The 15,028-nt window shown below is 39.2% G+C and overlaps 1 protein-coding gene across 7 annotated transcripts in view; it reads right to left on the bottom strand.

The window, feature by feature from the left end:
• CPED1 (cadherin like and PC-esterase domain containing 1) overlaps window positions 1-15,028 on the bottom strand; it is a 587,225-nt gene that overhangs the window by 491,916 nt on the left and 80,281 nt on the right. For all 7 annotated transcript variants that reach the window (XR_016231749.1, XM_089329475.1, XM_008258284.5 and 4 more), the window contains exon 4: window positions 5,386-5,461. Coding sequence is in view for 6 of the 7 variants with exons in the window: in XM_089329475.1 (XP_089185601.1) it covers window positions 5,386-5,461 (76 nt within the window). In the remaining variant the exon portion in view is untranslated. The remainder of the gene's footprint in view (window positions 1-5,385; window positions 5,462-15,028) is intronic.

Raw genomic sequence — 15,028 nt, 5'->3', positions numbered from 1 at the left:
AAGAGACGGCACGGACCTTTCTTTAGGTTTCTGCCGTTGCCTAAATGCTGAGAGATATACCTGGGTGAGGTCACCTGGCTCTGCCTTGTGCTTTTCTGTCTTCAACTTTTTTCTCTTCTTAGAGCCAAGTGACTTTTGATAAATTATCAACATTTGATAACAGGTCAGATACTGATAAGCTGCAGGTTATCTGGCCTTTCAAATTTCTGGATTTGTTATGAAATTTGCTGTGTGACAAATCAGGCCCCTGTAGGCATGTGGGTGTAGGCCTCCTGTTCTAGGTAAAACATATGCCTGGTCCAAAGTGTAGCATCAGAGATCTGGTGACATGAACCTTACTGTTTCAGACTTCTGTCAGCAGATGTAATAAACTTGTTCTATTTACTTAGGAAAGACAAGTGGTAAGATTACCTTGGCTACAGTCTAAATCATGGGCTGGGTTATTCAGGTGCAAGAAAATATGCGAAAAGAATTTGAAAGATGGTTGACTTGGATGAGGCAGGACATGTTGGCGCTGGAGAAAAGTAAATGGATTAGGTGAGCTTCAGGAAGAGGTGGCTTGTTGAGTAACTGAATGTGTGTTTGAGGGCACTTCCATAAATTCTGCCAATTAGAAATTCATTGGGTTTGTGAGCTTCTTTTATAAAAATGCAAATGCATCTAAGAGGTTTATGATTGGGACGAGGGTATAATTTAGTCTGAATTAGTTCCATCAGCTTACTTTCTCCTATCACCTCTTTGAAGTCAGTCTTACTAAAGAGTTGAGAGTTTTACTTGAGGAAAGGATGTTTTGCGTAAGGAATATAATAGCATTGGGCATAGAAAGGAAACTTTTGGGACGGGAGAAGTATCAAGGAGTCCATAGAAATAACAAATAAAGAGCACCAGGATCAGAGAATACAGAGACCAAGCACACCTTGGTCTTCTCTGAAAGTTTGCTTGAAATATTAAAACCAGATTATTAAAAACAATAATCAGCGTCCCCTAAGATAAGCCATTACATTAGTCAATGTTTAAAGTATTTGTTATATTTTAATGATATATTTTATATTACTCAGCAAATATCATCTATAATTCTTTAAAACCCTATCTTGTTTAGGTACAGAAAAAGTTATTTGACTTGTCTACTATTTTCCTTTTTGTATGCATATATTTCTTTAAAAATGAGGATACAGATCTAAAATGCTACAAATGGAGTATATTCCAAGCTGCATATGAAAGCCAGTGCTCAGAGCCAAGATAAAACTACCAAAAAAATGTTATGGCCAAAGTTTGGCACACTCCTAACCAGAACATCTTGGCTGGTGATACTGCACTAAAAAAGAACAAAAACAACAACTCACAAACCCAAGCGAAACTTCTCATATGTTTATTTTGTTCTACTTCAGATATGGGAAACACTTTTTATATTTAAAAAAATAAAGAGCAACCAAAAGTATTAGCAATAAATTCAGGCAAATAAAAATAATGAAGCTTTTTTTTTTTTCAAAAGGCAAAGCACTAACTGGCAAGATAAAAATAAATCTTGTGCTAGCCAGTAAAAATTCCACGGATGTGTGCCCTTAAATGTGAGTCACAAGTCTAATGTCAGGTACACTCTGGCTGTGGAACAGAACAGCCTGTGTTAGCCGTACATGCTGTGCATCTGGCCAAAACTCGGTCCTGCCTCACTCGTGTGGGTCCCAGTTGCAATCACCAGTTTATCATCTCTCCTTTCTCAGCATCTTTGTCTCTGTCTACTGCTGAGGACAGAGCCTGGGGTAGCAAGGATATTGGGAAAAAGCACAAGACAGTCATGGAATCCCAGCATTCTTCACCGCTGCCAAATATGGCACTTTTATGTATAAGAAAACTGAAGCACAAGTACATTTTAGCTCTTGCTCAGAATTATACACTGTGTTTCCAAGCTACAACTCATGAAGGATTCTTCCCTGAAATGGCTGTTTCTCTGTTCATCTTTCATGTGTCTGCACATTTTGCGAACAGAGGCACTAACAATTTGTTCTGAATTACCTTTTCAAAGATATTTACATAGTACATAGCCTTGAAAACAAGAGATGGTATCTTACTCTACAGAAGAGGGAAGGTTGTTTATTTTAATTTTTTTCCAACATGACAAAAATAATGTCTCCCTCTGGGGCAAAGGAAAAGCATGCACATCGCCCATCATATGAGATTTAAACTCTCTAAGCTCAGGCTTCCTCTCTGAAAAGCAAATCACTAAGTATAGAAGACTCACCTGGTGGCCAGGGCTAGGTGAACCAGGGTTCAGTGAACTGGTACACATGCTGGTAGTTTGTCTACTCTTACTGCTATAAATAAAAAAGTCATTGTCTCTGACCCATGCAACTCATGTCAACACTCCTGAAACTGTGGCAGACTGACTTGTGACTGTGGAAGTAGGATAAAAATGTCAGATCCTTGGCAGTGTCTGACAAAATCATAACATTTTAGTGATAATCAATCATGTAAAGAGGGAAAGTATTAAGTATCTGGAGTTTAGTGTTTGATGTTTCAAATCTAGGATTACCTAATGACCATTTTTTAGAGCATTGTGTTGGGGTATAAAATATGTGCTTCATTTTGCAAATCAAATTATACACACACATAAACACATATATAAAATCTACTTACTTTTAAAAAAAATTAAGCTCATGTAAAGAGTATTTTTATCCCTACTTTTTCGATGAAACAATTACAATCCCCAGAATTTAAGTTGCACAGCTAATTAGTGGCAGAACTAAAATCTCAACATGTTTTTTGTCAACATCCAAATGAAACATGCCTGAAAATGGCATAGAACATTTTGACTCTAAATAAAATGTCTAGATTACGTAGCATTGTGCTTAGTTTTACTATATTACCCTTTTAATAATACCATAAATTTAGGTTGCTACCTAATCTGTATCTAATATTAACTATTAAGTATTCACAATAAGGAAAATATTTCTAATTTTTGGAATACTGAATTTATATTATATATTCATAGTAGTAATAAGCAAAAGCGACTGTTGAGAAAATTTAGATCAGACAATAATGCTGCAGACATACTCCTTTAAAGCCATACATCTAGATAAAGGATCATCAAGCAGAAAGATAACGTGATAGCAGAAATGATTCCACTTAAAATGCTGCTGTAGAACTATCTTGCTGTCACTGAGATAAACAGAAAACTAAGGCACCAGACAGAGCGGTGAAATGACTACATATGTCCAGAACTTGGATGTTTTTGAGAACAAAAAGCATTTAAGATGAAAGAAGATTGAAAATATTTCTTACTTTTATTATTACTTGTATGGTAGCATAATGTCGAATATAACCTTGTATAAGAATTGTTTGGGGAAGGCCAGCGCCGCGGCTCACTAGGCTAATCCTCCACCTTGCGGCGCCGGCACACTGGGTTCTAGTCGGGGTGCCGGATTCTGTCCCAGTTGCCCCTCTTCCAGGCCAGCTCTCTGCTGTGGCCAGGGAGTGCAGTGGAGGATGGCCCAAGTGCTTGGGCCCTGCACCCCATGGGAGACCAGGATAAGTACCTGGCTCCTGCCATTGGATCAGCGCTGTGCGCTGGCCGCAGCGCGCCGGTCGCGGCGGCCATTGGAGGGTGAATCAACGGCAAAGGAGGCAAAGAAAGACCTTTCTCTCTGTCTTTCTCTCTCACTGTCCACTCTGCCTGTCAAAAAAAAAAAAAAAAAAAAAAAAAAAGGAATTGTTTGGGGAATATTAAAATCTGGCAATCCATTTCTGACCAGAAATAGTTCTTTCACTACTAAGACTCCATTCTGCTAACTAGGATACAATGCTAAAGAAACTTAATGTTTTGGATCATTTATTCTGAAATGTAAATAACAACACAAAAAATCTTACTTTAAAAGTCTAGGTTGGGGCCTGCAGGTTAAAGCTGCAGCCTGCAGTGCCAGCATCCCATATGGGCATCAGTTCAAGTACCGGCTGCTCCACTTCTGATACAGCTCTCTGTTATGGCCCGGGAAAGCAGTAGAAGATGACCCAAAATGACCCAAGTCCTTGGGCCCCTGCGCCTGTATGGGAGACCTAGAAGAAGCTCCTGGCTCCTGGCTTCAGATCAGCTCAGTTCTGGCCGTTGCAGTTATTTGGGGAGTGAACCAGCAGATAGAAGACCTCTCTTTCGCTCTCTCTCTCTCTCTCTCTCTCTCTCTCTGGCTCTACCTCTCTCTGTAACTCTTTTAAATAAATAAAATAAATCTTTTAAAAAAAAAGTCTAGGTTGTGTTTAAAGTGTAAATAATATTTCTTAGATTGCCTTCACTAAAGAATTTCTGAATAGTTACCAATATTCTATTAATGAAAATAATTATTTTTACTCACTTGTCACAAAAATTATTTTTTAAAAAAGCTTTCAGCTAGAGTTAATTAAAAAACATAAAAGATTAGGGACTCAACTTCACTGACATACAAAACAATACACATTCATACAGACATTTATTATCATGCAAAACAGAACAAAATTTATCCAGATATTGATTTTAAGTGGAAGGTTGAATTCCTGATTCATCTTTATTTCAATTCCTGGTGGGTAACAATAGAAAACTACAGTCTCTCCAGTGGCCCACGCCAACATGGTTCATGTTTGGTGTAGAAGCAGAAACCTCCTGGGTTACGACGTATTATTTATTTTCTGATTACATCAGGACACAAAATTAATCAAAAAAGAAATAAAGCTACTTAGATCCAAAATCTAAATATGTAGTGAAACCCTTTCTAGGGGCATAAACTACTAACCATTAATGGAGTTTTAAACAAGGAATTTGGAGAACCTTTTACTGATGGGTTTCAAAGTAGGCTATCATTTCACCTACGATGGCTCTGTTCACCCACAAGGGTTCATACACTTGCTGATTTTTTTTTCTACTCTTGGAATCTGTGAAGAATCTGGACATGGTAATTTTTGTCCCAAATTCCTAATATAATCAAGACACAGAACTTTTCCATTCAGTATCCTGTCTTAAATACCCAGGATTCTAAAAAGGAGAATGCTTTTAGAATCAAAATAAATTAATTATGAAGAAATATATTTTTAAAAAACTTCAAGATTGAAGTTAGAATCACTAGATTAATTACTTTTGAATAAAGCAGCTATCATTTTAAATACAAACAGAAAGGACTAAAAGAAATACTCATCTAGCAAATCAGAAGACAAAACTAAATGAAAATATCAGTGTTACACTTGCATTCCTTATTACCCACGTCTTACCGCTGGCAGGCTTTGTGGACTATGGAAGATGAATAATAGCAGAATTGATAGACCAAGGAACAGAAGACATTGAGCTAAGGTTTAGTCAGCTAGTGTCTGCTAGGGAAGCCTGCGTATCTCACATGTTTATGCATAAGGGAGCAAATTAAAGATTACCTGGAAATCTTCTAATTATTTGACATAATCCTTCCTTCCTGCAAAGCTGATGCTGTATTTCTGGTATTATGTTTACCTGAAAGAAATGAAGAAGATTCTAGTCAGTCAACCATTCATAAATGCTAAGGCGAAGAAAATAACACATACAAAATAACAGAGCATACTGATGGGAAGCTTTGTCCATACTTTCCACACACTGCCTCAAACCTCTGCAAGTCAAGGTTCATAGCCAGAGTATTAAAGAGGCTTATTTGGCAGCATAAAATAAAAACTCACCCTTAGACTTCTTTAAATATTTAAGAATACTTTCAAAAATCTTTTTATATTTCACAGCTGTGATATTTGCTAGTTATAAAGGGATATTTGACAAATATGATAATACAAGTAACTTGATAGTTGCAAGTTTGCTTAGCAAAAATTGCACCAAACACTCCTCAAAGTTCAATAAACCCCAAAACTCCAAGAGCTGTCAGTGCTTTGTATCACATAGATATTTAATGATAATTCAGTGTTAAATATGTTTTAAAATTTCATACATAAGGGCTGGCGCTGTGGCGCAATGAGTTAAATCCCCAGCCTGCAGCATTGGCATCCCATATGGGTGCTGGTTTGAGTCCCAAGTGCTCTTCTTTCAATCCAGCTCTCTGCTGTGGCCTGGAAAAGCAGTGGAAGATGGCCCAAGTCCTTGGGCACCTGCACCCACGTGGGAGACCTGGAGAAAGCTCTTGGATCCTGGCTTCGGATCAGCTCAGCTCTGGCCTTTGCGGTCATTTGGAGAGTGAGCCAGCAGAATGGAAGATCTCTCTCTCTGGCTCTACCTCTCTCTGTAACTCTCTTTCAAATAAAAAAAAATTATTATTTAAAAAAAAAAAACTTCATACATAGTCTTCACTTCATACTAAATGGCATTAATGTTTCCAAATACAAAACCCAGTGAAGAGGGACATCTGTTTTAACAAAAATTCATTTTTTGAATGATCTATAAATGTTATTTTAAGTTCAAGCATATTTTAGCTTATAAGAAAATGGCACAAATAACTTTAATTTTTATCTTCTCTTAATAACAACATTCCTAAATGTTCATGATTAATGTCCCCAATATATCCAAGTCTAAGTCACTTAACATTCTTTTTAAAAAAAAAAAAAAAGACGTATGTATTTATTTGAGAGGCAGAGTTACAGACATCCACTGGTTCACTCTTTAAATGGTTGCAATGGCCAGAGCTGGGCAGATCCAAAGCCAGGAGCCAGGAGCAAGGAGCTTCTTCTAGGTTCCCCAGGTGGATGCAAGGGTCCAAGCACTTGGGCCATCTTCCACTGCTCTCCCAGGCCTTAGCTGAGAACTGGATTGGAAGAGAAGCAGCCCAGACATGAACCAGAGCCCATATGGAATGCCAGTGCCACAAACGGAGGCTTAGCCCACAGTGGTGGCCCGTCACTTAACGTTCTTTTGCACTGGGAACTGAGAAAGGGCTATAAGAGTAGTATAATTTTGATCTTAGGGTTGTCTACATTTTTTCAAATTCAAAATTCAGGCACTAAATTTAGGAAAAGAAGGGAATCTGAATGTGAACCAAAGTCGATATGTTGAAATTAAATCTCCAGTGTGACAGTAGCAAGAGTCGGGCCTTTAGGAGGTGATTAGCTAAAAATTTTCTGAGGCGGGGCCTTGCTCTAGCAGCTAAGACATCAGTTGGGTTCCCACACCAGAATAACCTGGGTGCAGTGCTTAGCCCTGCCTCCTGCTTCCTGCTGCTGTGGACACTGAGAGAGACTGGCGAGAGCTAAAGTGATGGCGTTCCTGTCCTCCACACAGCAGACCTAGGTTGAGTTCTCACACTCAGCTTTGGCCCTGGTCCTGCTTTGGCTGTGGTAGGCATTTGGGGAATGGACCAAGAGATGGAAGCTCTTTCTATCTGTCTCTCAAATAAATCTAAATATGTATATGTTAAAATAATCACAATCGAGGCTGATGTTGTGACATAGCAGATAAGGCTGCCACCTGTGACTCCAGCATCCCATGTGGGCACCGGTTTGAAACTCTCCTGCTCCACTTCCAATCCAAAGCAGCAGAGGTAGCCCAAGGGGTTGGAGCCCTGCACCCACATGGAAGACCCAGAAGAAGCTCCAGGATCCTGGCTTCCACGTGGCACAGCCCCAAACATTGCATTTATTTAGAGAGTGAACCAGCAGATAGAAGATATCCCTCTCTCTGTCTCTCTGTCTCTCTCTGTACCTCCCTCTCTCTCTGTTAACTCTGCCTTTCAAATAAGTAATGTTTAAAAAACTTAATCGATTATAATTATAATCATAATCATAACAAAGAGAGGATTCAGAGAGCTGCCTGGCCCTCCAGCCTTTCTCCTTTCCACCATGCATCCTCTGGGAAGCAGAGAGCACCCTTCAGCTGGCAGCAAATTTGGTGGCACCTTAACCTTTGAATTCCCTATGAGGAATACATTTCTGCAGTTTATAAATCACCCAGCCTCAGGTATTTTGTTATAGTCATTCAAATGGACTAAGACAAAGGGATATCTTAAAGCCCCCAACTCTTCAATTCAGAATTTTTAGGAAGGATTAGAACAAAAGGCACAGAGCACTGCAAAATCATACAAAATTCGTAATGAAGACTTGTTTATTTTTTCAAGTTAACACACAAAGTACCTTCTTAAATTAGATTGCGAATAGCTTCAAAAGTCAATATAATTGAGCTATTTTCACCACATTCAGCAAATTACTCACTTGTTAGTGACTTAATAGTATCTTTAATAGATTCTGGGAACGAGAAGCAGCCCTGGGCAAGTAGCACTAAAAGCTGAGAACTGGCTCAGGTCCATTTCTAACCTTAAGAGTGTTCAGAGCAGACGTGTTGCCACTGTGACTGCTTGGTGAGCCTGGGCTATGGGGTTCAATCCTAATCTAACTGGAGGCAAGAAGAGTCCTGGAAAAGTGGTCAATAAGAACTGAACGAGTGAGCCAGAAGAATTTATGTGGATGTTACAAAAACAGAGTGTAGTGTGCACAGACTTCACAGAGCAAAGTAGGTTGCTGTGTCATATCACAGAGATGACTTTTCATGCAAAACATTGGGTCAGAAAGATGAACTGACTCAGGATTAACAAAACACTTGATTCAGTCACTCAGAGCCAGGGTGGGCATTATGGTATTGTGGGTTAAGTCACCACTTGGGAAACCCACATCCCATATCCAAATGCCAGTTCCAGTTCCTGCTATTCCATTTCTGATCCAGCATCCTTGATCATGCACTTGGGAAGCAGCAGATGATGGACCAAGTCCTTGAGTTCCTGCCACCCACTTGGAAGACCCAGATGGAGTTCTTAGATCCTAGCTGTTGAAGCCATTTGAGGACTGAAACAGTGAAGATACCTCTCTCTCTCTCTCTCTCTCTCTTCCACCCTGCAGTTCCCCCTCACTCTCTCCCCAACCTTCTCTCCTTCTCTCTGACTTTTAAATAAATAAATTAGTCTTAAAAAATAAACTTAGAGGGGCCAGCACTGTGGTGCCTTAGGTTAATCCTCTGCCTGTAGCGCTGGCATTCCATATGGGCACTGATTCGAGTCCCAGCCGCTCCTCTTCAGATCCAGCCCTCTGCTATGGCCCAGGAAAGCAGTAGAAGATGGCCCAAGTGCTTGGGTCCCTGCACCCGCTTGGGTGCCAGAAGAAGCTCCTGGCTCCTGGCTTTGGATGGGCTCAGCTCTGGCTGTTGCAGCCATTTAGGGAGTGAACCCATGAATGGAAGACATTTCTCTCTGTCTCTCCCTCTCCCTTTCTATAACTCTACCTCTCAAATAAATAAATAAAATCTTAAAACACACACACACACACACACACACACAAACTCAGCGCCAAATGCATGGAAGCCGCTGTTCTAACTCATTCACCTTCCGCTTTCCTATCCCTCACCTTCTGACCTCTCCCCTTGCTGCTTCTTCCCATGTGTCTCTTCAGCATTCATAGTTAGAGATAACGTAACCATGGTGACACATAATACAAAAACATCTCTCTGTTATACTCTAGAACTGAGCACCACACTAAGCAGTTAAACTGAGTAACTCAGCACAAAGTAAAAGTATTTAGGGTCACGGGTCATGCAGTTGTTGTACATCAACTACATTACACAGATTTTAACTTTCTAATTGTTAAACCTAATAGCACTTTCCTATATCCTAGAGCTTTTCATTTTATGTGTACCATAAAACATATAAAATTTGCATCACTGTCAAGTAGAACACCATCAAAAGAATTTTAAGTAGGATTAGCTGACTTACATGGTGAACTTACATGGTAAAATTTTCTAGCTTAGGATTGTTAATTATTTTTAACATACTTTATTTTCACAACAGTTTTAGACTCATTGTAAAACTAAGCATAAGGTAGAGAGACTTCCCATGTCCCCCCGTTCTCACATTACCAACTCCATCAGACTGGTACATTTGTTATATACTTGATGAACCCACACTGACATATAATTATTAACCAAAAAAGTTAATATATATTTGAATCTTGTCTTAGGTTTGAATGCTTTATTCATATATATATATGTGTGTGTGTGTGTGTGTGTGTGTGTGTGTGTATTTATATATAGACTGTAGTTTCCTTAGCACAAAATCATTTTGAAAGAAATGGAATGCATATATAAAATGAAAGTTATATTCAAATCCTGGGATATTTCTAAGAGATCAAATTGGGTGGAAAGGAATACACATTTAAAAATATTTCAGTCCCAACACATCTTCTACAATCTTAATTTGTGATACTCTGTATCTAAATTGTTTCTATTACCTATAAGAAAAAGTAAAATTATTCTTCTTTTGAGGAATAATTCATTAATAGTAAAATATAATACTACTAGTAGATATTTTTAAAAATAAAAAGTAAATGTACAGAAATATCATTAATTCATTAAGGAGAGTAGACATTTGAATTTGAGCTATTTATAAAGCATGAGAATGTATCTGGGTGCATGAAAAATTTGTTGTGATCACTCAAGATCATTGAGACAGAACACACACAACTCTGTATCTTACCTGCTCTTTTTCTCATTTTGTCTGTATAGATAGTCATACCTTCCTCCCAAAGCTGTTCAGCATCCACAACAAAAAGAATTATCTAGAAATTCAGAGAACAAGCTAACCAGAGAAAGTTGTCTTTCTCCCATGTTTCTTACACACAATCACCCATCAAATGCTCCTGAAAATGCCTTCACCTCTTTGAAATAAGCATCACCTCAGTTAGTTCTCAGGGATCCAAATACCAAAGCCGGAATCCCAGTTTTAGGGACTGCTAATGCTACAAGCATTTAATGCTAGAAATGATCCCTTCTGCTTTGGAAACGCTAGTACCTGTCTGTGTGAGCTGAAATACAGCCCAGTTATAAACTTAGCATTATCTCTCTCTGCATCATGTAGACCAATACGGTTATGAATTCATGCTATTATCCTACAGATTAGAGAGACTCTTAGCCATTCACTTCCCATTACAAACCTTATGATGATTTTCATTATGCAGTATAATTACTAAGCTGTAATGTGATTAGTAATCCTAACTTGAGCAGTGTCCTTTCTTTGTTCATCCCAGTGTCATTAACAGTCCTACAACACCCCACAACAAATTGGAATCAACTCCTGTGTTGAATATCTATGTTGTTTACATAAGTAAGTCATGGTTCATGAAGCTTCAAATTTTTCACTCTCTGAAGTGATAGCTATATACCTGCATCACGGGGAATTTGTGTATTCTTTAAGAATGCTCACTAGGTAAGGTTTTATGCAGAATGCCTAAACATGTATTTTTATCAGGTTCTATTGATATGATTGAAAAAGTAGACTTTTGAGATCAGAGTGTCATATTGCATATATTGCTTATTTTATTTATTAGCTTAGAGTCTTTATATTTATTAGCTTGGAAGAATACAAAGTTACAGAGAGAGGTGGAGAGACAGAAACAGAGAGATCCTCCATCTGCTGTTTCACTCCCCACAAATGGCCACAACAGCAGAGGCTGAGCAAGGTTGAAGCCTGGAGCCAGGAACACTATCCTGGTCTCCCACGCAGGTGGCAGAAGCCCAAGCACTTGGGCCATCTTTTGCTGTTTTTCCAGGTGTATTAACAGACAGCTGGATTGGCAGTGGAGCAGATGAGACTGGAACTTGTATGGGATGGTACATTGCAGGCGGCAGCTCAATCCACTGCACCACAATGCCAATTGCTACTTTCTATCAGACTTCAGCAAGAGGAGCTCCCTGTCTTCCAGACTTTGCTCAGACGCCATCTTCTTGGTGGAACGCCATCTCCATTAATCTCATATAAAACCCAATCCTCTAAAATTTTCTCTACTTGCTCTATTTGCTCCTTAGTACTTTTTTCCATCTATTAGTCTATATTTGCACTTTTATCTCCCCAGAAGTGTCTAAGCTCTAGTCTAAGAGAACAAATTTTTGCCTGTATTGTCAATTGCTATATTCTCAGGGCCTCAACCAGAGCTTCACACAGATGTTTACTAAGTAATTGTAGAAAGAATGATGAGGTAAATGAATAAATAAAATGAATGAAAGGGTTGATACAGCTAAAAATAAATTAGTGAGACATAGTGCTAAGAAAGCCTCCTATGTCTTCAGTGGCCTCCATCAAGATGAATAGTTTTGGTGCAAATTTAGTGTAAAATTAACCCTAAAAGAAGTGAGACTTCTATTTGCTAAAGAAAAGAAACTCAGACTTGCCGCATTTATTGAAATAACTCTTCCAGAATTCCAATTAATAATTATAGAATGACTCAGAGAAATAGAAAATCACTCTTTGCACACCAGAATAGCAATTCTTGTGGGCAGGACACATCCCTGGATATTAAAATTAATGGCATAAGTGTGAGTGTGAGTAGGATATTTGGTTAGTGTCAAAGTATCACCTCTCAAGGTATTTATTAACTACAATAGAGAAAAGACTGACTCTACAGAGGAGAAACCCAGCAATATCACTTTACCCTGGTGAGAGGTGAATCTCACCAGAAATAAGACAGGCAGACATCATGGACCCCTGATACTGCACAAGAAGGGCATTCCACTTCTGTGGTGTTCTTTCTGAAAATCCACAACTTTATAAGATAGCATCAGAGGGTGGAGCCAAGATGGCGGAATAGTGAGGGCGCGCACCAATAGTCCGGGAAAATTTAGTTTAATAAAAGCGGAGTTACGGTAGCCTCAGAAAAAGGATCAGGAAAAAATTGCAGAGGAAACTCTTCTGGAGCTATTCGCTGTGACCCAAAGGACCTACTGGGAGAGCAGGGTCGCCCACCACGCGGAAGCCGAACCGCAGGAGCTGCAGAGTCTGAGCGCCAGTGCGGGAAGGGGAGTCTATGTGACAAAGACACCAGCGGGGAGAGGAGGGACGCCAAGGGCTCCGAGTCCACACATCGGCGCTGGAAGCGGAGGTGAGCTCAGTAACTGGAGACATTGGCGGGGAAATGGCGGACAGAATTTTAGAGGGACGCAGGTTTTGAAGCGGGAAAGTCCAACAGACTACAGGAGAGAAGGAAAAATAAATAAATAAATAAATAGGTGGGGGCATACTGGTACAGACAAGTCCCACTCTCCACCAACCTTGCAAAGGCGAGCAAGAGACAAAGAGCTGGGATATACATAATAAAAGTAATAAAAGGGGAGAGTTAAGGCTACAATTCAGTAGCCTAGGCAACCCAGTGGGAGTCCGCAGGAGAAACTGAGCCTGCACAGACTCTTTGGGTAGAAGCCAGCGGAAGCTAAATACCATCCATTCTGCTCAGCCTTGCAGTATTACTTACCTCCTGAACAAAAAATAAAACAAAATAAAATAAAATAAATGAATAAATAAATAAAGAGAGATTTACCAAGCATAACCTGAGGGTGTCACCTTTGCACACCTGTAACCCTGAAGAACCAAGCAGAGCTCTCAGGCCACACCCATCTCAAGCCTCCAAGGCTCCTCCAACAGCAGGCAGTCCACTTAACACGGACATAGTATAATAAAAAAAAAAAAAAACTCACAGTGAGGGAAACAGAATTAACCATGCCAAGCAATAAACACAGAAATCGAGGGAACAAGATCAACGATGACATTATGATGCCTCCAAATAAACAAAACACCCCAAGTCAAGATGATGAAGATGATGAGATAGAAGAAATGCAAGATACGGATTTCAAAAAATTTATGATAAGATCATTTAGAAGTTTTCAAAAGCAAATCCTTGAACTACAGAAATCCTTATTGGACAGGATTGAAAATCTCTCTCGTGAAAATGAAATTTTAAGGAAGAATCAAAATGAAACACAGAAACTAGTAGAGCAGGAAAGTGTGATAGTGAAGAGAAATCAAAATGAAGTGAAGAGCTCAATAGATCAAATGACAAACACATTAGAGAGCCTTACAAACAGAATGGGTGAAGCAGAAGAGAGAATATCGGACTTAGAAGACAGAGAACAGGAAAGGATACAGTCAAACGAAAGAAAAGAAGAGGAAATTAGAAATCTAAAAAATATTGTTGGGAATCTACAGGATACTATTAAAAAAACCAACATTCGGGTTCTAGGAGTTCCTGAAGGCATGGAGAGAGAAAGGATTAGAAGGCCTTTTTAGTGAGATACTAGCAGAAAATTTCCCAGGTTTGGAGAAGGACAGAGACATCCTAGTACAGGAAGCTCATAGAACCCCTAATAAACATGACCAAAAGAGATCCTCACCACGACACATTGTAATTAAGCTCACCACAGTGAAACATAAAGAAAAGATCCTAAAATGTGCAAGAGAGAAACGTCAGATTACTCTCAGAGGATCTCCAATCAGACTCACAGCAGACTTCTCATCAGAAACACTACAGGCTAGGAGGGAATGGCGAGACATAGCACAGGTGCTAAGAGAGAAAAACTGCCAGCCCAGAATATTATATCCTGCTAAACTCTCATTTGTGAATGAAGGTGAAATAAAGACCTTTCATAGCAAACAGAAATTGAAAGACTTTGTGGCCACTCGTCTGGCCCTGCAAAAGATACTTAAAGATGTGCTACACTCAGAAACACAGAAACACGGCCATCAATATGAAAGAAGGGAAAGGAAGAACACCTACCAGTAAAAGAGCATGGGAAGCTCAAAGCATATACTAACAAATATCTTCGGGAAAATGGCAGGGCAAAGTCACTATTTATCAATAGTCACATTAAACGTGAATGGCCTGAACTGTCCAGTTAAAAGACACAGACTGGCTGACTGGCTTAAGGAACAACACCCAACTATTTGTTGCCTACAAGAAACACATCTCTCTAACAAAGATGCATGCAGACTGAAAGTGAAAGGTTGGAAGAAGATATTCATTCCATGCCAACAAAAACCAAAAAAAAAGCAGGTGTAGCCATATTAATATCAGACAAAATAAACTTTAATACAAAAACTGTTAAGAGAGACAAAGAGGGGCACTATATAATGATTAAGGGTTCAATTCAACAGGAAGATGTAACTATTATAAATGTATATGCACCTAATTACAGGGCACCGGTCTATTTAAAAGATTTGTTAAGGGACTTAAAGGGAGACTTACATTCCAATACAATAGTACTGGGGGACTTCAATACTCCACTCTCAGAAATAGATAGATCATC

This window comes from Oryctolagus cuniculus, chromosome 3 (assembly GCF_051225735.1).
Source record: "Oryctolagus cuniculus isolate XC-2025 breed Fujian yellow rabbit chromosome 3, ASM5122573v1, whole genome shotgun sequence".
NCBI lineage: Eukaryota > Metazoa > Chordata > Mammalia > Lagomorpha > Leporidae > Oryctolagus > Oryctolagus cuniculus.
Note: the sequence above shows the minus strand (reverse complement) of the source record. Positions and strands in the feature narration are given on the sequence as shown.